At 48.0% G+C, this 21,091-nt stretch overlaps 1 protein-coding gene across 7 annotated transcripts in view; it reads left to right on the top strand.

Moving 5' to 3' along the window:
- The first annotated feature begins 390 nt into the window (after positions 1–390).
- Positions 391–21,091, top strand: part of ATP6V1C2 (ATPase H+ transporting V1 subunit C2) — a 50,015-nt gene continuing 29,314 nt past the window's right edge. The window contains exons 1-3 of one of the 7 annotated variants that reach the window (XM_019802044.2): positions 404–968; positions 1,502–1,656; positions 4,002–4,069. In XM_019802044.2, coding sequence (XP_019657603.1) covers positions 1,528–1,656; positions 4,002–4,069 — 197 coding nt within the window. In that variant the 5' untranslated portion in view covers positions 404–968; positions 1,502–1,527. Of the gene's footprint in view, positions 1,657–4,001; positions 4,070–21,091 lie in introns of all 7 variants that reach the window. The other 6 variants (XM_034659913.1, XM_034659910.1, XM_034659912.1 and 3 more) reach the window with 6 other exon arrangements.

The raw sequence follows: 21,091 nt of genomic DNA, 5'->3' as shown, positions 1-21,091 counted from the left end.
TCTGCCCAGATGCGTTCCAAAAACATATGTGCACCTGTTGCGCTTCTTCCCACAGATCAGTCCTCTCGGCCGATGATTCCCGAGCCCCGGTGCCGGCTCACCGCAGGCAGGGGTGGGGGGTGGAGAGCGAGGCGGCAGGCGCGGGGGCCGGGCATCCCCGACCCGAGTACTTCGCCTAGCCCGCTCCTCTCGGTCGTTCCCGTCCCGTGCCTCTGCAACGTCGCGGGCTGGAGACCCGCCCTCCCCGCCGGATGCTCCCCAGAATCCCGCCGGCACCCATCCCCCGCGGGGGGGAGGACCCAGGGCCGGCGCGGCGCCCCGACGCTCGGCAGCCACAGCCCGGCGAGGGGCCCCGGGCGGAGAAGCGCGAGTCGGCCAGCGCAAGCCGCCCCGCGCGCCCGGGTGCCCGCTTCGCCTCGGCTGACGCGCGTCGTCCCGGGCCGCGTTTTCTCCGTGGGAACCAGGGAACCGGCGCCTCCGCGGCGCCCTCCCGGGGCCGGGCAGGTGGCATCTCCCCAGCTTCCGCGCGTGGGGCCCGTTTGTCCCCGGGCCATCAGCAGTCGAGAGCGAGAGGAACTGCGTTCGTAGTGCGCGGCATGAGGAGAGACTATGGAGTGAGATGGGAGTCAAAAAGACCAGCTTCCAGGACGGATCTCTGGCTGTCACCCTGTTTTCCCCCCCAACCGTCGCAGGCGCCTTGCGAGGCGCTGGGAAGGGAGGACCGGGCCGAGGGGAGGGGAGAGAGGTGTGGGTGTGTCCACGTTTGAATGAGCAGAACTAATCGCCTTTGGAAGCTGCATACGGTGGGCAGAAACTGCCAGGCCCAGCACGTTACCCACCTCTGCAGAGTGGACAACTGGTCTTAGGAAAAACGACTTTAGTAGTCCTCCCACCACCTTTTTTTCTTCTTATTTGGGAAAAAGAGGAGTTCTTCGAAGTCTGTTTTTAAGGCTAGCACCATTTTCAAGGTTGGTCAGTTCAGGTCTGGGGTTTGTCAGAGCGCCTGTTGTGAAATTGTGTCCTTGTCTCATTCCTGCCTTCACCCCATCCTGCATCCCGGGAAGTACATCCCTCCTTTCCCGGGAAAAGAGGAAACTATTTCAGAGGGCCTCACGCCTGGCGTGCTGTGCCCCCCCTTCCCCATTTGCATGATGGTGTCAGGAGAGTGGGAAATGAAAGGAACAGAATGTGGCTCTCCCCAACCCTCTCCCCTAACCCTTAAAACCAGTCAGAACCACTCCAGAGGTGGCTTGAGAGTCTGAAGCCCAGAGGGCTTTCGGAGTTGAGATAAGAAACAGCACGTTGCTTTGTGCCTGTGGTGTCCTTGGAACTAGAGAATCTGTGTTGCAAGGTCGAAGGGGCAGAGAGTGGGAAAGGGTAAAAGCAACACATCCTGGAGAGGATTAATTCTGAGGGAAGGGAGTGGTGAAGGAGTAGTAGAGATATTTGACACTTGTCTCCTCCTGTTTCTGTTTGTGTATGTTGCTGTGGTCCTGGTCAGTAACTGGATAAGAGAAGGCGGGAAGCATGTCGGAGTTTTGGTTAATTTCTGCCCCTGGTGATCAGGAAAATTTACAGGCACTGGAGAGGATGAACACCGTAACCTCCAAGTCCAACCTGTCTTACAACACCAAATTCTCGATTCCTGACTTCAAGGTAAAGTTCCTGGGGAGGAGGAGGGAGGTGATGGATTGGGGTAAGTGGGTATCTTCTGGGAAGCCAAGGAGAAAAGAACAGGGCAAAGACAGCAATGCTGAGGATCAGCCCGGGGGTGAAGACAGACAGGGCAAGGCGGCGGCGGTCTGGATGGGACTTCATGCCATAGCCCAAAGTTAGTTGTGATTCCTATGGACTTACAGACACAGGACAGAATGAACAGGGAGAGATGGGTGTGGTGGGTGGCAGTGTCTTCCGAAAGTGGGAAGAGCGTTTTATACACCTGAGCCTTTGTGAGTTGTTGTAGGGTTCCTCGTGTTTTGTCTTCAACGTCTGAGAAGACCGACAGTACAGTTTAAATGTGCAGGCTTGGAGAGCTTCAGCCTGGGTAGGACTCTTGACCTGGAGCAGGGTGGGAAATTCAGGATCCCTCTGGTTCGGGTGGGGAGGCAGGAAGGGAATTTAATGGTAAGTGGGCAGATGGCAGAAAGAGATAAGACAGGAAGGAGATATGAGTCTTAGGGCTCTCGCAATGGAGAACAAAGTTAAAATGAAATACAAAAGAGGAGCAAGATATGCACAGTCTTTTTGCTTCAAAAGCATGGAATTTTTGCCACGCTTCCCAAGATTGTAAGTTTCTCAAAGGAAGAGGCGTGAGGCATTTTTCTATGACACCTGTGCAAATGCATTGTGGGTGCTGGAGGGACGGCCCCAACTGCCCAGAGGCAGCTCTTCTCAAAAACTACCATATAATCTTCTTTCAAACCTCAGTCTGCCCCCCCTGCCCTAAGAGCGGCCCCATCAGCACCCTAGTTATTAGTTATTGGTGATGCCACTGTATTTGCTAGTATTTACTGAGGAGCATGTTGGGGGCCAGGCACTTTAAATGCACGATCTGGAATCTTCACAAAGTCCCAGGTTATAGATCAGGAAGGGTGGAGAAGTGAGACCAGGGGGCAGATCTGGTACGCGGCAGCACTGGTTTCTGAACCCGTAGGTTGCTGCCTGTTTCAAACCTGCCCGGTTGTCTGGTGACCCCTGCTGTGAAGGTTGGGGAACTCTGCGTGCAGTCACCGCTGACGCTGTGTAGGGCAGTGTGTTAGACAGGATGGAGCAAAGAGACCAGACAGGACCCTCGCCAAAAGATGCTTCACACCGGGTTCCTTGAAGAGAAGCAACATCACTTACTAGAGATAACTGGGCCTCATCATTTCCTAATTACCTTTTTTAAAGTATTTTTTTTAAGTATTCTTTTATGAAAGAATAGTTGACACACAGTGCTTTTTTTTTAAGATTTTTTTTTTTTAATTTGACAGAGAGACAGGCAGCGAGGGAGGGAACACAAGCAGGGGGAGTGGGAGAGGAAGAAGCAGGCTCCCAGCAGAGGAGCCTGATGTGGGGCTTGATCCCAGTACGCTGGGATCACGCCCTGAGCCGAAGGCAGATGCTTAACGACTGCACCACCCAGGTGCCCCGACAGTGTTAATCTTGATTAGTTTTTAATGTCCGGTTGGTGGTTGGGGACGTGAAAACAAAGTCTTTCCTTCTGGTTCAGTGGCCTAGACCTTTAAATACAGTTTTGGACTCTGTAATAATTTTCCCATTAAGAAATGGATTGTTACAAGTAATCTGTAAAGAAAAGGACTTGCATGAATGATGAGGTGGGAGGGAGAGCTGGCCCTCGGTGCCAGCAAGATCATTGTTAGAAATAGCAAAGAAGAGCAGAGGCAGGGATTGGTTGGACATCTTGGAGAAGAAAGGCTTTAGAAATGGCAATTTTTAAAAAAGATTTTATTTATTTGAGAGAGAGAGAACACTAGGTGGGGTGGGGGGACAGGCAGAGGGAAAGGGAGAAGCAGGCTCCTTGGCTGAGCAGGGAGCCCTGTGCGGGGCTCATCTCGGGACCCTAGAATCATGACCTGAGCCAAAGGCAGATGCTTCACCGACTGAGCCCCCCAGGCGCCCCCAGACATGGCAACTTCTTTAACTTGCTTTCTGGTACATCTCCTCAGCTATCAAGATTAATCACATGACTGGCAGACCACCATTCTAAGGAGAAAATGAGCTGGGGTCTCACAATGACATAGTGGTCGCTCCTTCCTATGGCAGAAATATGACAGTTTACCCTGTTGGCAATAATAATAACAACAATAATAGCTAAAAATTTAAAAATATCCCCAATCCACTGATTCTCTGAACAGCCCTTCCCAGTTTCCAGTGTGGCCATTGACCAAGAATAACTAAGGCGAGATGGAAGTTACAGAACTCCCTGAATTGTGGTTGAAAGTGACCTACACTTCTCTGCCGGAAAGCGTGAGCCTCTAACTTTTTTACGATCTTTCTAGGTGGGGACCTTGGATTCCCTTGTGGGCCTCTCCGATGAGCTGGGGAAACTCGATACCTTTGCTGAAAGGTAAACTATTTCTTATTTACTGTATACAGGTGAGAATTTGACATTGTTGTCAAAGGACACAGTGCTCTTGCTTTGGCTGAACCCATACTTGTCCAAACCTTGTCCTAGAAGGCACATGAGGGCACCAGGTCGACAGCGGCACATGGGGTCCCCGGAGTCGTTTTTTTTCTTTGTTTTTTGGGGTTTTTTTTGTTGTTGTTGTTGTTGTTGGAGGCAATGTTTTTTAGGGGCTGCCTTCAAAATGAAGAGGACTACGGCATAAGGTACCGAAACTCTTAGGAAAATAATTGATGCCGTTTCCCCCCAAGATTTTACATTTTAAAGTTCTCTCTTTGGACGCCTGGGTTGCGCAGTCGGTTAGGCGTCTGCCTTCGGCTCAGGTCATGATCCCAGAGTGTTGGGATTGAGCCCCACATCAGGCTCCTTGCTCAGTGGGGAGCCTGCTTCTCCCTCTGCCTGGCGCTCCCCCTGCTTGTGTGCACCCACTCTCTCTCTCTTTGTCAAATAAAGTTCTCTGTTTGGTTTTTGTGTTTGTAGTCATATAAACACATCGTAAAAGATTTGAAGGACAGACAGAAGGCTATCCAATGACAGGAAGTTTCCCTCTCCTCTGGTTTCCTCTTTCCTGTTTCCTTACTTCCCCTCTTTCGTGGCAACGTTATTGTAATTTCTAGGGGCACCTTCTGGAGACAGCCTGTACGTGTACCATCGAATATGAATATATTCTGAAAAGCAAATTTACACAAATGATAGCATATATCCTGTACCTTGCTTTTCTCACCTAATCACTTGTCTTAGAGATAGTTTGGTGTCAGTCTATAACTGAGGTTTTCTGCTGGGCTGTATTAGCTTGAATAGAGGTGCCCTGATTTACTAGTATATCCCTCTTGATGGACGTTTTTCTTTCTTTCTTTCTTTCTTTCTTTCTTTCTTTCTTTCTTTCTTTCTTTTTTTTTTTTTCTCTTACAAACAATGCCGCAATGATGGTCCTTTTTTCTACTTCTCCGTGGACAAGTGAGAGTGGGATACCATTACAGTCGACCTTCTGGGCCAAAGAGTATTTGGATGTAAACTTGTACAGATATGCCCACATCACCTCTCCAAGGAATTATTCCCATTCACATTCCCACTAAAACTCTGTGTGTGAGGATAGTTTAAAGTCTTAAAGTCATTTATTTTTTTTGAATTGTTAACAAATCTGGTACATAATCACTAGAAAATACAGGTGGATCTTAGAAAAGCATGAAAAAGAAAATACGAATGACCAGTAATTACACCATTCAGAGAACGTCACTGGGATGTTACGTTGTGTTTCTAGTAGATACATCCAGGTTTTTCTACGCATGCTCTGTATGCATGCGTACACTGATAATGGTGACATTGCGTTGTACATATTTTGTAACTTGCTTTTTCTCTAAATATCTTTTTTTTTTTTTAAGAACACTTCTTTGTTTGAGAGAGAGGGAGAGCGCCCACGTGAGCGGGGTAGGGGCAGAGGGAGAGGGAGAAAGAGAATCCCAAGCAGCCTCCATGCCCAGCACTCAGGAAAAACAGCAACAGATGAGGTCCCAAGAAATCTTCAAACGCCCAAAGTTAGACACAGCACTTGCTTCACAGTGAAAATGCAGATTCTCAGGCCCCACCTCAGACACACTGGATCAGAAATTCTGGAGGTGGAGTCCAGTGATCTGGTTTTTGTCATGGGTGGGGGAGAGGTAGAGAGAGAATCTTAAGCAGGCTCTATGCCCATCATGGAGCCCAACGTGGGGCTCGATCTCACGACCCTGAGATCATGACCTGAGCTGAAATCAAGAGTCAGATGCTCGCTCAGTCGACTGAGCCACTCAGGCGCCCCCCCTTCATATCTTATACTTTGGATCTCACTGTTGACTATTCCAGTATTGTGTTATACTGCAGGGATTTGCCATATAATTTGTTTATTTGGGTGTTTTAAAATAATAACCCCTACTTTTGGTGCAACTGAAAATGTCTTGTTTAACAAAATGTTCTCATTGGATTGAGATGGAACGCAGATGGGATAGATGAGGAAAACGGTCCCGGCGGGCCAGGTCATGACCAGGACACAGACCCAGGGCTGACCGCTTGATCTTGCTGCCTCCATAGAGGGTTTCCAATTCTTTGGGTGTGTGGACGTCGCTGTTTTTTCTTTTGAGTGCAGCGGTGATATGACGTGTCACTGCCCTTTTCACACATTTTCATAGGAGTCCCTGCGATCACACATGAGGATTCTTAATCTGCAGATGGTGTTATGAGCTAGAAATTAGGTTTTCTCGGTTTTGCTGCTGTTCACCTACCCCTCCCCTGAGAATGAAAGGAATGCAACACGTGGGGTGTTGCTCGAACCACAGAAAGGCAGTCCTGGTCACCCACCGCGTGGTCGGCGGCGTCTTTGAAAAAGAAAACTAACCTTTGGCTTTCTTATCTGTAAAATGGGATAATGGTGAACATCTCTGTGCTTTTGCAGAAGAAGGTAGGGGAGTAAAATCATGTTAGGTCAAGTATTATCACATCCTAGGACACACGCTATGAAAAATTAACATCCGAGAAAAAGTGGCTTGATCCCTAAATATCACCTCCTTTCTTAGGCTGTTCTGCTCCACGGGGAGTTGGGGAGTTGGGTCGGGGAGTTGGGTCTGACAGCCGCTATGGAGGCCAGCCCACTGCCCTAGGCTGGAGATTGCTTTCGGTTTTCTCAGCAGCCCTAACACACCACGGCATGAGGCCATGCAGTGAGGAGCGGCAATATTGGCTTAAGAAATGTTTCCAGGCCTACTGCAGAAATGACTGGTCAGCATTTTATCTCCTCAGACTTTTCTAGCCCCTTCTAGATCTTTCTTTGCTACCAATTGTCTGTCCTGGTGCAGGTCCTGGAGCCCGTTTCTGATTCCCCAAAGCTGCCTCCACCTCTGAAATTCTGTGATCCTGGATTATTTCCACCTTCATTTTTCCTTTTTGTTTTGTCTTGTTTTTATTCGTGTTCTGTTCCGTCCCTAGTGATTGCACAGTTTGCTTGCCCTCGTGGCATAGCATGTGTTTAAGAAATAAAATGAGAATGTGTGAGCAGGCAAAGTTAAGACTACCATCGTGGAACAGAACCAATACAGATTGAGGTGTTTTCAAAAACCAGGGCTAGGTGTGGTGAGAATGGCAGTCTCTGTGCGTTGTTTTGTTTTTCCTTGTGGGTACATAATCTCAGGAGCCTTCCCACGGTGGGAAGGCGGGGAAGGAAAATGGTGCGGTCTGAGCACCCCTTATTTCTAGATGTATCTAGTTCAGGAGCCAGGGTGCTTTGTCTTAGGAGTTCATGCTGGAGCTTAGAGTAAAATAATGGGGTGCACTAACCCGCGGGCTTCAGGTCGTTGACATGTCCTCCCCGATTCTTTAAAGGGGACGTGAGTGTTGTTAGATAAATAAATGCTAGCTGGCTGTGTAGCCCAGCGCCAACCTGTCGGCGCTGCTTCTGGCCAGAACAGAGGAGGGACAAGAGTTTTCAAGGTGTATTGTTTCCATATCCTTTTATTATTTATTTACTCGGGGCACTAGAGTGTTTTTCCATGTAGCTGGAAGGCAGGTTTTGCTTTCTGCCTTTTTTTTTTTTTTTATTTCCCCGTGCTGCCTTTGTTAATTTACCCGATTATTTATCCTGTAATTCGTGAACATTTGAGAGACCACATGATTTTACCTTGGGAAAAAAACACACTCCCTCCCTCCCCCTGCCCCCCCACCATTATCAGTGTTTGAGCTCTTCCCAGAGTCTTCTCTTCCTTTGCGATGCGGGTTGAAACATTACATTTCACAGGTGCTTCGGCACTCAGATACACCCCGTGGGTTCCTGGGGTACACGTGTGACTGTTGCTCGCCCCTGAGTATAGTGCCTGGCCTGTGGGGGAGCTGGTGGCTCTTCTTGACGGGTGTGGTTCCATGAAGTTGATGGAGGGTTAGCTCAGAGATGTGGATCACAGATTATATATCTGCATGCGGATGTCTGCTTAATGATGCGGATCGTAGGGAGTGGGTTTTTCTAAGGGCATTCCAAAGAGAAGCAAAATAGAACTTAAAAAATTACCCTAGCTGCATGACATTTCTTCAGTTCATTAGACAAATGATCAGTTGAGCGCCTCTTAATGCTGCCTGCCTTTCTAAACTGCTTAAAACTGCTTGACAGTCCCACTGTAGGTGTTCACTGTTCTGCTCTTAATGACCGTTTCCACAGTCCCCCTCCCTGTAAACCCCCATTAACACCTGCTTACCACGCTCAGCTCCCCCAGACTCTCCTCCCACCCCCTGCCTTCAGACCTGCTGATCTCCCCTGTGGGGGTTCACCCCTCCTTCGTAGCACTTACCACAGTGCACTCGTGCATTTTCTTGTGGGATCATTTGCTTAAATATCAGCCTTCCAGCTAGACTGTAAGATCCCTTTGGTAGTCCCTGGCACTCTGAAATCCCTTGCACCTCTAACACTGTACGCCCTCTTAAACCAGCTGAATGCATGAATGGAAGAAAGAATCCTGAACTCTTAGAGCTGCGTAGACCCTTAGAGATCGAATCTAACCCCTTCATGTTCCAGATGAGGAAACAAACATGCCCAGAGAGACACTCTTAGAAAGAGCTGGATGGGCTCAGGGAGGCAGAGGAGGAATAGAGCCTTGACCCAGATTCACCAAATCAATCATTGTTAGGGCTTTTTTCAATACAGACATTTTAAACTGCCTTACTCATGTCTTATTCATCGCTCAGATAATTAATGTTGACATTTTACAAAGTATTTGTAAATATTTAAAAATTTAAATGGTATAACAATCAAATGGTATACAAAGGTAAAAAAAGAAATAGAAAGTTCCAGTGTACCCCAGGTGCTCTCCCCATAGGCAATCCTTACGAGGGTTTTGTGTGGTTCCTTCCTTGGTAAAACAAAACAAAAACTACACATACATTCAAGCTCCAGCCCTAATATTTACAAACCTTGAAAGATAACCTTATTGTGAGGTTATCTACTAAGCACAGATTTTTTTTTTATTTTAAATTTAGATATATCCCAAGCCTTTAGGACAGAAACTGTCACGGGGTTGGTGCAAAGACCCTATTGATAATTCATTTGAGATTATACTGAAATTAGGGGGGATTAACATCCTTACCATTTTGTGAGTATTTCCATGAGCACAGTGTATCTTTCAGTTGGCTTAATTCTTGTTTCTCTGGAAGAGAGCTTTCATGCTTCATCCAGCAAAGGTCCTGCACAGTTCTCATTTACTCTTTTCCCCCCAATTTTATTTTTTATGTAGTTGCTGTTAGAAATGAGATATTTTCTTTAAATGTTTACTGTTTATAAATAGGGATTTTCATGCCTTAATTTTATGACCCACAAACTTAACTGAATTTCCTTATTGAAGCTAAGGTGAGAGGCCAGAGAGTGACTCCAGAGTCCAGAGTTAGGGGGTTAGGGTTAGGGGCTAGGGTTAGGGGTTAGGGTTAGACAGAGTCTGGCTCCAGAGTCCTCATTTTTAACCAAAATATTAAGAATGGTCTGTTGTGTGACAGCACAAAATTAGACATATTAGTATAAGAATGATGATGGCTTTGTAAAAAGAATTTGGAAGTTTTATTCTGCTCTCCCTCATCTCGGCATTGTTCACAGGCCGTCCACGAGCCACAGGGGGCCTTTAAGCACTTCAGAGGTTGCTAGTTGGCAATGAGATGTGCAAAGTATGAACAGATTTCAAAGACTTAGTACCAAAAAATAAAAATAAAAATAAAAAAAATAAAAGGAAATCCTAATACCTATTGAAACAATGTTTTGGATATTGGGTTACATAAAACATATAATTTAAATTAATTTCACTGTTATTTTTTTTAATGTGGTTACTAGAAATTTCTAAATGACACGTGGCTTAATTATACTTCTGTTAGACAGCATTGGGCTAGAACTCTAGACAGAGCTTCTCAAACACACAGATGAATGTCCTAGGGATCTTGATAAAATGCAGATTCTGACTCCTTGGGTGTGGGCTGAGCCTGGGACTCTGCATTTCTTACAAGCTCCGCAGTTAGACTGTGCTGCTGGTCTGCAGACCACACTTGGCATGCCACCTCCAGACCACTTCAATCAGTGGCTGTTCAGCTGCAGTGTGCCTCAGAATCATCTGGAAGTTTTGTTAAGATGTAGATTATCGGGGGGCGCCTGGGTGGCACAGCGGTTAAGCGTCTGCCTTCAGCTCAGGGCGTGATCCCGGCGTTCTGGGATCGAGTCCCACATCAGGCTTCTCATCTATGAGCCTGCTTCTTCCTCTCCCACTCCCCCTGCTTGTGTTCCCTCTTTCACTGGCTGTCTCTATCTCTGTCAAATAAAAAAAAAATAAATAAAATCTTAAAAAAAAAAAAAAGATGTAGATTATCGGAGGGGCGCCTGGGAGGCTCAGTCAGTTAAGCGTCCGACTCTTGTTTTCAGTTCAGGTCACGATCTCAGGGTCGTGAGATCGAGACCCGCATTCGGCTCCACGCTGGGCATAGAGCCTGCTTAAGATTCTCTCTCTGCCTCTCCCCCCATAAAACAGATTACTGGACTCCACCTCCAGATTTTCTCATTCAGTAGGTCTGAGGTGGGGCCTGAAAATCTGCATTTCACTGTGAAGCAAGTGCTGTTTCTTTCTTTGGGTGTTTGAAGATTTCTTGGGACCTCATCTACTGTTGCTTTTCCATGGGTGTCCCGTGGGTGCCTGGGGTGGGGGCATTCTCTTGTTCTCCTTATCTAGAGCTGACGCATGTTTATAGGAATAACAGTTATAATGATTTTCATATCTGCTCTATCCATGCGTTCATACGTGATGCAGTTTCCGCTCGTGCTGGAGGCATGAAGGCTATGCCAGTTGTAACTCCATTGGGGGTGGTCACTTGAGGGTGTGTGTGCCTCTGTTTGTCTCATTTTCTGTCTTGAGTTCCACGCCCTGTTCTGGCGACTGCCTTTCACCGATCCCTCGCTGTGCCAGGCACTGTATTAGGCGCGTCTCATTTCTCTCTTTCCTCACAAAATCTTTTGCCAGTTCCTGTGAACGGGGTGAATATCTGCTCGTTATAGATGAGAACATTGACGTTCACCCAGCGAAGCTGCTTGTGCAAAGTCACCTAACTGATGAGTGTGTCAGACCTTCACCTGGTCCACCTGCTTCTCTCCCTGCCTCAGCCAGAGGCCTGGGCAGAGGGCAGTTCATTTCCCCGTGCCTGCCCTGCCTTCACCCCTTCCTTCAGGCCCTGCTGGGACACTCTCTGCTTTGCCTGAGGTGACTCAGACCCTGACAGTCCCCTTCCCCCCACCACCCAGCTCTCCCAGCCACTCTCACCAAACCAGAAGTCCGGCCAGCAGGGAAGGAATGTCGGCTGGCTGCTTTAAATGCGGCAGGCCTGGGGTCAGGGGCAGCCTGAGGCAACATTGTGAAATCCACAGAATAATCCTTCGGAGGCTAAATTTAGTATAAGGCTCTTACTTCCGTCTTAGATCTTGACCAGCTTCTGGGACCCATGGCTCCACTCTTGTCCAGACCGCAGCCCAGCCACGTTCCTGCGCTCAGCCCTCTGTTGGCTCTTCACACCTCAACTACATGGCAGCCGCTTAGACTTTTCCTGTTCTCAAGAGCTTAAGGGGCAGCTTTAAATGGTCCTTTTCTGGAGTTGGTTTCATGTCCCAAGTGAATATCCTTTTCAGCAGACAGAGGATGTATATAGTGTCTCCTCTGTGGGGCCCTTCCCATCTCAGTCGAAGGCTCGTGGGCCCACACACCTGCTCAGCCATTCTGCTCCTTCCAGGCCGACGGTCCACTCGTGACTCCAGTAGGGACGGAGCCTTCCATATTTGGCTCATATCCCTCCACTTCTCAGCATGTCCAGCGCCACACCTCCACGCAAGCCACCTTCCCCCCTTTCCTGTCTTCCTCCAACAAACTCCTCCCCACCAGCCCTGCTCCCCACTCAGCCCTGCTCCCCACCAGCCCTGCTCCCCACTCAGCCCCGCTCCCCACTCAGCCACGCTCCCCTGGCAGCCGGAGTCGTGGTCTTCAAAACACCCCGTCACATGACTTTGGTGCTTGGAACCTTTCCGTGGCTTTCCAGTGCCTTCAATATAGAATCCATGCTCTTGAGCCTGGCTTCCAGATCCCTAACGAGTCAGGCCCTCGGGCCCTCCTTCACAACACCCCCCCCAACCCTGGCTCCATCCTTCTATGGGTCACGCTCAACCTTCTCTTGACCCAGAAGGCCCCCCCACCCTTGCAGGGCAGTTTCCTTCTTGTCATTCACATCTCAGGTTAAATGTCACCTCCTTGAGAGGCCTTCTCCAGACTAGCTGTCAGCCTACACCTGCCACGTCACCCTGTTTTGATACTTGCATTCCATATGCCACTATTTAATACTTCCCCTGTTTGTCTTTACCTGTTTCCTGTAGAATATAAGCCCCAAGAAAGCAGGTTCTGGAACAGCGCCTGACTCAGAGTGGGAGCTGAATAAATACGTACTGAGTACGTGTCCCTCATCTGCCCTTTCAGGAGGTCATGGGCCTCCTCTTTCAGTCCATGTGATCCCCTGGGAACTTAAAGAAAAAGCTCCAGGTCCTTGGGCTGGATTCTGCTTGCATGCATCTGGGGTGGGGTCCCAGAACCTGTATTTTATTTTATTTATTTTTTTATTATTATTAACATATAATGTATTTGTTTCAGGGGTACAGGTCTGTGATTCAACACAATACACAGCACTCCCCACAACACGTACCCTCCCCAGTGTCCATCACCCAGACACCCCATCCCCCTACCCTTATTTTATTTTCTAAAGATTTTATTTATTGATTTATTTGAAAGAGAGAGAGGGCACGGGGCAGGGGGTGCAGAGGGAGAGAGAAACTCAAGCAGACTGTGCTGAGCACGGAGCCTGGAGCCTGACGCAGGGCTCCATCTCATGACCCTGAGATCATGACCTTGAGCTGAAATGAGGAGTCACATGCTTAACTGCCTGAGCCACCCAGGCGCCCCTCGGAACCTGCATTTTTTGCAGGCTCGGGGTGATTCTGAGGCAGGCAGGCTGGAGATTTGAGGAATACTGCTACTGTTCAATAAGGACTTCACGAGCCATGACCCCATTTAATCTCAGCGCGCTTCAGGAAGTCCATCTCCAGGCTGGGGATTCTAAATGTATATTAAAAAGTTTAGAATAAAATCTTTTTTTTTTCCAAACAGGTAATACATTCACATGCATCCAAGATAAAAACAATGAGAAATCTCCCTTACACCGCCTGCCCTCCCTTCTGACCCTTTCCTGGCCCCTGCTTAAGAAAACCAGTGTTACAAGTTGCTTGGATACCTTTTTGGTGCTTCCTAATGCAAACCCAAGAAAATTTCAGTGTATATTTTTCTCTCTCCCCTTTTTAAACACAAAGCAGTAATCCACACGTGCTGTTTTGTATCTTGCTTATTTCTCGCTTTGCAGTATACCTGGGAGATTGTTCCTGTTGGTTCGTAAAGAGGGGTCCCTCTCTGAGCTCGCTAGCATTCCACACGGGGAGGCACCACAGTGGATGAAGCAGCCCTGGACATGGACACTGGCTTGTTTACGTTCACGGGGAGGGGAGCTGTCACCCACAGTGCTGCACTGTACCCTCTGGCCCCTGTCCAGTACTTTGCGTGGAAGGGTGTGCGGGGTATCTGCAGGATGAATTCTCAGAAGCAAACTGCTGAGCCCGTGGGTCATATGCTTTTGTAATTTTGATGGATGTTGCCAGATGCCTCTGCATTGACCATTTTGCATTTCCACCCGCAATGAAGAAGAGTCCTCATTTCCCTAAACCTTTCTCATAAAATGTGTTGTCAAATGTTGGGTTTTTATGAGCTCGATAGTTCAGAAATGCTACCTGGGTATAGTAGCTTTTTTTTTTTTTTTCCTTAATGGCTCTATTTAGACATACACGACAAGCAATAGATAGCAAGTTTTCAAAGTGTACAATTTGATGAGTTTTGAAATACACACATCAGTGAAACCATCACCACAGTCAAGATAATGAACATATCCCTTCCCCCCAAAAGGTTCTTTGTGCCCCTTGGTAATCAATTTCTTTCTCACAGCTGCCTCAACACTGATATGCTTTCTGTCACTATAAGACTGTTTGCATCTTTTAGAACATTTATATAAATAGAATGATAAAGTATATACCCTTTTTTTGGTCTGGGTTTTCCATTCCACATCATTATTTGAGATTTATCCGTGTATTGTGTGTCCTATTAACGGTCATTTTTTATTGCTGAGTAGTATTCTGTTTTATGCGTGAACCCAAATTTATCCATTCACCTGTTGGGGGACATTTAGATGCCTTCCAGTTTGGGACATTCATTCATTCATTCATTCATTTATTTTAGAAAGAGAAAGAGCGTGCGTAGGAGCGGGGGAGGGGCAGAAGGAGAGGGAGAGCGAGAATCTCAAGCAGACGCCCCGCCGAGCATGGAGCCTGTTGTGGGGCTTGATCTCATGACCCTGAGAGCATGACTTGAGCCAAAATCAAGAGTCAGACGCTCAACCAACTGTGACAGCCAGGCACCCCAGTTTTGGCCTGTTAAAAAGAAAGGTGTTAGGAATATTCATGTGTACAATCTTTGTATTGACATATGTTTTAATTCCTCTTAGGTAAACACCTACCCACTGAGGCAGCTAGGGTCCTGGGCACACAGAGTGTGGGCACACACATCCCCTTTGGCCCTCAAATCTTTGGATTGCTTCCTGACCCCATGGGATGGGTGTGGCTTGGAGGAAGGCCCCATTGGGACCTTCTGAAGCATGGGGTCCCATGGCGTCCCAGCACCTGGCCCCCTTCCCATGGGCTGAGCTTGCTGCTTCAGTGGCACTGAATACTTGGTATTTTGTAGACACAGGGCATACGGAGTTGTTGCTGCTGCTGTTGTTTAGGAAATGGCCATTCTTTGGAAAGTTCACATTCTGGAAGATGGGGTAGTTGAGTAAAGAGAGCATTTCAATCCTGTGTGACGCATGAACAAAACAAAATGGCCGAGGACCGTGTGGGCTCTGAGGAGCACTGATCTGACACCTGATTCACGTCGTAGGCACTAGTCCCGCCAGGCAGCATTTGCTGGGCGTCTGGGGATTTTCCAAGAACCACTGGGTTTTGTTTTGTTTTTGTTTTTGCCGGAGCTGGTGGTAGTACAATTAATAATTTTTCAGAGATCTGTTGTTTTGATGGAGTCCCCAGATAAGGAAACCAACCCTTTTGACGGTGTAATCAGTGGTGTGGTGGAGGGGAGTTTCTAGTAAGCCCCACGAGGGGTGGCAGCTATGGTCAGTTTGTTCACTACCTGTCTCCCTGTAATACTGCCTGGTACATAATGGACACAATGTTTTTTATTGAGTGCAGGAAGCAACATGTATTGGGCGGGGGTGTTACCCAACACTCTGTTGTATTTGTTAGGGGTGACTTGCCACAAGGAGGGGTGCTTGGGCTGTTACAAACGGTGAGTAGCATCCAGGTGGCTCAGGGTATCCCAGGTGCCTCCAGAAGGCTGGTGCAGGAAGGGCAGCGGTGGGTGGGTGGAGAAGGAGGAGGCTGGACAGGCAGATGTGTTCCTTGTAAACTCCGCCAAGGAGCTCGAGCGTCAATATTTGGACTTCTCCGGAAACCGCTGACATAGTTTAAACACAATGGCATGCTAAGCTGTGTAGTTTTAGAGATTTGTCTGATTGCCCTGGGCCGGATGGACAGGAGAGGGCCAGATTAGGAGAGGCAAGACAAGCAGAGAGGAGGAGGCTTTGGAAGGAAACATGAAGAAAGATGGTGCAAACTGCCCAGGACGGTGACCCAGGGCAGGGCTTGGACAGACCTGTGGTAACTATAAAATCTAGCGGTGATGGAAAAGAAGGGAGCAGAGCCAAGGAACTTTGGAGAAGGTGATGACATCCGGTGTAAAGGGCCGAATCTGTCCTTGACATTCTCCTCCAGGCTGGGTCTTCACCTTCAAAGCCAAGAGAAAGGCAGGGGCATGTTTTTAAAAATTAAGATATAATTCACTCTCTGTAATAGTCACTCCTTTGATATGCAGTAGTCATTGGTCTCCAGTATATTTACAAAGTAATGTAACCATCACCACCGTCTGATTCCACAACATGGTCATCATCTCAGAAGGAAACCCTATGCCTGTCAGTCGCCTGTCAGTCACAACCCACTCGCTCCTCCACCCCCCAGCCGCACCCCTACCCCTCCATTCCCCCAACCCCTGGTCACTGGCCACTTAGTCTATGGATTTGCCTGTTGTGGGCTTTTCATGCAAATAGAAAGCCTGGCTATTTTCAGATAAACCAAGAGGGGAAGCACCTTGCCTACAGCTTTGCCCTGAAATGTGTGTTGACAAGGCCCTAGAAGGTGATTGACTGTGGGACGAATCCTGTAGGGTTGGCTGGCGAGTCTCCACAGAGGCCTGTCACCTGTGCAGCGTTGAGAAGATGTTCACCTCAGCAGTCTGTTGCTTTCTTCTTGTTTTTTTTTAATTTGAGAGAGAGAGTGAGAGAAGGAGGGAGAGAGCACAAGCCAGGGGGAGAGGCAAAGTGAGAAACAGACTCCCCATTCTGTGGGGAGCTGGACATGGGGCTCCATCCCAGGACCTTGAGATCATGACCTGAGCCGAAGGCAGATGCCTAACTGACTGGGCCACCCAAGCGCCCCTGCTTTCTTCTCATTAAAAAAAAAAAAAAAAAAAAAAAATCTCTTAGTGCAAACAGACAAGGGATTTAAATGAGGAGAGATTTAAAAAAATGTTATTAAATTCCATGTATGACTTTAAAATTGAGGTCTTGTTTTTGCCCCGGTCTGCTTCCTAAGGGCTGTGTGACCTCGAGTAGGTCTCCACCTCTCCTGGGTCTCTAAAGGCCCTTCCACCCGCGACCCCACACGATGATGCTGGGTGAGTGGTTTATATTCTAGTCACCCTTCCCAGGCATGGCTCTAATGTCAAGGACTTTTAATAGTGGGAGGGCTTCTTTCATTTTATTTCTGGTAATAAAACTCTTACTTCATTCTCTTATAGTAATACCCTGATTAATACCTTCACATAAATCTTTAACTGCATTTTGGGCCGTGCTCCACAGTTGCATTTCCGCAAGTGGAATGACTGGTTCGAAGGATACAGGCATAGTTCAAGCAGTTTGTACAAATCGCTAAGTAATTTTCCAATGAGGTTGCGAGGCATTGCTGTTTCATCACACCCTTGTCAACGTAGTGCCCTTAAAACCTTCTTCTGGCTTAGCTGGCTAAATGTAAATGATGTGTGGTGGTTTTAATGTGTATTTCCTGGCTCCCCAGGAAGAGGAAGCATATTTCCAGGGGCTCCCCAGGCATTTGTTGTTCTGTGTTTGTGATTTGCCTGCTCTGGCCTCGCCCGTCCATCCCCTGGGGTGGCTGCAGGGCGCCAGGTCTGGGGGCGCTCTTCACATCGTGTGCCCTGGGCCCAGCTCGGTGTGAGTGGGGCCCCTGCAGTTGGGCACGGTGCCCAGGCTGCTTGATGGCTTGACTTTTCTGGAAAATGCTCAAAACTGAAACAAATTCCAGTCTCCCTTCTAATCCAGGTGCTCAGAGGACTGGCCCATTACCCCTAAAAGCCTGTGGGACCCCAGAGCATTTCAGTAACACGTAAGAACCAGGGGCCTTCCTTGTCCCTAGCCCCCGAGGGGGTAAATTTTGAAGAGGGGCTTTTGAAGAGGACCCCGAATTACCAGCCGAGGTGTGGGTGAATCAGGCTGCGTAAGGCCAAGTTGGCCAAAGCAAATGCTGTTTTCAGGGACGGGCGATTTTGCTAAATGGCTTCACACGCAGTTACACAGAGGGGATCCCGCTAAAGATAGAACTATCAGTCCATCATTGCAACTTCCAGCTTCTAAAAAGCAAGGTCTGAATTCAAAGCATGGTACCTCTGTGGCCAGAGCCCTCCAGAACCGTCCAGAGCCATCCAGAGAGGGGAACGTTCTCAGAGGCCTCACTTGACCTTTATTTTTATTAAAAGAAAGTCACAGAATGGCAGTCCAGTCACGTGTTTCTGATGCCTGCTGCGAGGCATGTTGATTTCTTTGTCCTTCGGCCGAGGAGGAAGCAGAGACAAAGGAGCTGGGTGAGGTGCCCAGGGGTTCAGTGAGTCACCCGCCGTGTGGAAGCTTCTGGGCCTCACTTCTCAGGGCTCCCGTGTGGCCGCAGAGGAAGGCTGGGCTGGTCAGAGGCCCTCCATCTGGGGGGTGTGCTTGCGGTTTTGGTTAGCCAGAGAGGGAAACCTTGGCCGCTGCATGCGGTGCTGAGAGCGCTTGGGTGGACAGAGGCTTGCTCCAGAGGTGGAGGACGGGGATGGGACTAGTTAATGTCAAGGTCCCCAGCAGAGGGGTCTTGGGCAAGGGTCTTGGTCTCTCTGAACCTCAGCTTCCTGAGCTCACTGTGGCGTCGCTTGGTTTGTCATTGGTTTATAGATACATACGTACATATGTACACAAGTGCCCGCGGCCCACGCCAGCTCTCTAGATAAAAGCTATTGTTACTCTTGCTTCCAAACCCTGTGGAAACTGCCTCTGCCCCTCCCGGCCACCTGTGGGCCCTCCCCTCCCCACACGGAGTCATTTCTGAAAACCAGACCAACATCCGTCAGCTTTGGCCTGACAAACCCGGGGAAGCGGGGGAGCCCTATGTTTCCCTTCCCGTGGATGCCCTCGGGGCCTGGGAACATGACGGCCAGCCTCCCCTCACGGAGAGCTGGGTGTGCGGGACTCAGCCCTTCTTCCCACAAGGCAAGGGGGTGGGGCAGGTGGGGGCAGACCTCCCGCCGAGGTGGCATGCCCTGATGATAACTGGGTCTGCAGGGGTGCTCTGGAGGGAGGAAACACATGAAGGTCTGCTGTGCATGGTGGCCGTGGGGCCACCCTTCAGGAAGAATGTCCTCTGTGCTTGGGGCCCTGGGACAGGGGCACTCCGCTCAGTGGAGACGAGCCCTCTACTGTGGGTCCCTGTCCCACTGTGCTCTCTCTCTCTCTCTCTCTCCAGCCATCTGGCGTCCCAAGGGCCTGGGGGAATGGTGCCCTTGGAGCCCAGGGTCTGAAAATCAGCAGCGCTGTGAGGTGCCCCATAATGTTCTCAGAAAGAAAGAACAGAGCATTTTCATTGCACACCTGGCCACAGGCAGCCCTTCTTCCCTGACCCCTCACCCCCCAGGTGCCTAGCATCTAGATTCAGCCTGCCCAGCTCCTGAAGGCCTGCCCCCCTATCAGTTCCCTACCTGCCCTGCCCCACACCTGGGTGGTGCCCTCCTCTTTCTCACTTTCTCCCCTTGGCTCCCCACTTGACTAAAAGAAACCTTAACCAGCTGCGCCCCGGCAGCACGCTCCTGACTTACTACTTTCTTTACTTACTGCTCTGTTTTATTTGCAACACCATTCTTCTTTTTTTATTACTAATACATGCTGGTAATTTTAAAATCCAAATCCCCCTCTCTGCAAATCTATTCCCCAAAGAAAACCATTTCAACAATAATTGTGCCGATCTTTCTAGACTTTTCCATGCATACTATGAGTGTGTACTTTTATGTCTTTTGGTTTTGTTTTTACAAAAATGTGACCATAACTACAGATACTACTTAGATTTTCTTTTCCCCCTTTACTCCAAGAGATACAGCCTTCCATGGCCATCCATAAGAGACCTTCCTCATTCTTTTTTGGAGACTTCTTGGTGCTCCATTGTTATCACCTGGGTCCCTTGTTGATACCACAGAGATGGCTTCCTGCCTTTTGCGGTTATGCACCATGCCATAGCACACATCTTTGGGTAGATGGTTTTGTGCACAGGAGCAAGGAATAGCAGAAGAATCAATTCCTAGAAGTGAAATTGCTGGGCAAAAATATCTTGTGTTAAAAGCTTTAGAGAGTTGCTCTGAAAATACTGTGTAGTAACTAGGCTGTAATGAGTAACCTCGTATCAACAGGGCACCGGTGTTCCTGTTTTCCAGTTGAAATCATAAAGCTTTGTAATATGCCAATCTGATAAGTGAAAAATATTTCACAGCGAGTGAGTTTGAGCTTTTATCCTAAATGTTTATGAGGCATTTGTTGTTACCCTTCCAAGCATTTTACCAGTCTCCCCCCACCCTCACATTAGTGTTGGTTAGTGATTTGAGCGTTTCATCATATGCTTGTTAATCTTTTCTTTCTTTTCTTGAGAAATGTCTATTTAAGCCCTTTGCCCATTTTTGAGTGGAGTTTGTTTGTTTTTATGTCATTGAGTTTTAGGAGTTCTCTATATATGCTGGATATTAATCCCTTATCAGGTATATAACTAACAAACATTTGCTCCCATTCTGTGGGATGCCTTTGTATTCTGCTGATATTTTTGATGCACAAAATTCTAAATTTTCATCAAGTCCAGTTTCTTTTTTTCCTTGCTTGTGCTTTTGGTGTCATATCCAAGAAATCATTGCCTAATCCAGTATCATGAAGCTTTGACCCTATGTTTTATTCTATAGGTTTTATAGTTTTAGGTTTTTCATTTAGGTCTTTGATCTATTTTGAGTCAATTTTTATATATGGTGTGAGGCTGGGGTCCCACTTCATTCTTTTATGTGTGGATTTCCAGCTTTTCCAGCATCATGTGTTGAAACAGCTGTCCTTTCCCCATTGAATGGCGTTGGCAGCTTTGTCAAAAATCAATTGATGATGTATATGAGGGTTTATTTCTGGGACCTCTATTCTGTTCCATTGGTCTGTATATCTGTCTTTATGCCAGTACCACACTATTTTCATTACTGTAGATTTATAGTAAGTTTTGAAATTAGGAAGTGTGAGTCTGTTGGCTTTGTTCTTTTTTCAATATTCTCCTGCCCCTTTCTCTCTCTCTCCTCCTTTTGGGTCTCCCACAATGCATATATTGGTGCATTCGCTGTGTCCCACAGGTCCCTTAGGCTCTATTCACTTTTCTTCAATCTTTTCTCTTTCTGTATCTCAGAC

Source organism: Ailuropoda melanoleuca, chromosome 4 (assembly GCF_002007445.2).
Source record: "Ailuropoda melanoleuca isolate Jingjing chromosome 4, ASM200744v2, whole genome shotgun sequence".
In the NCBI taxonomy this organism is placed as follows: Eukaryota; Metazoa; Chordata; class Mammalia; order Carnivora; family Ursidae; genus Ailuropoda; species Ailuropoda melanoleuca.
The sequence above is the reverse complement of the archived record's forward strand: the minus strand, read 5'-3'. Positions and strand labels throughout refer to the sequence as shown.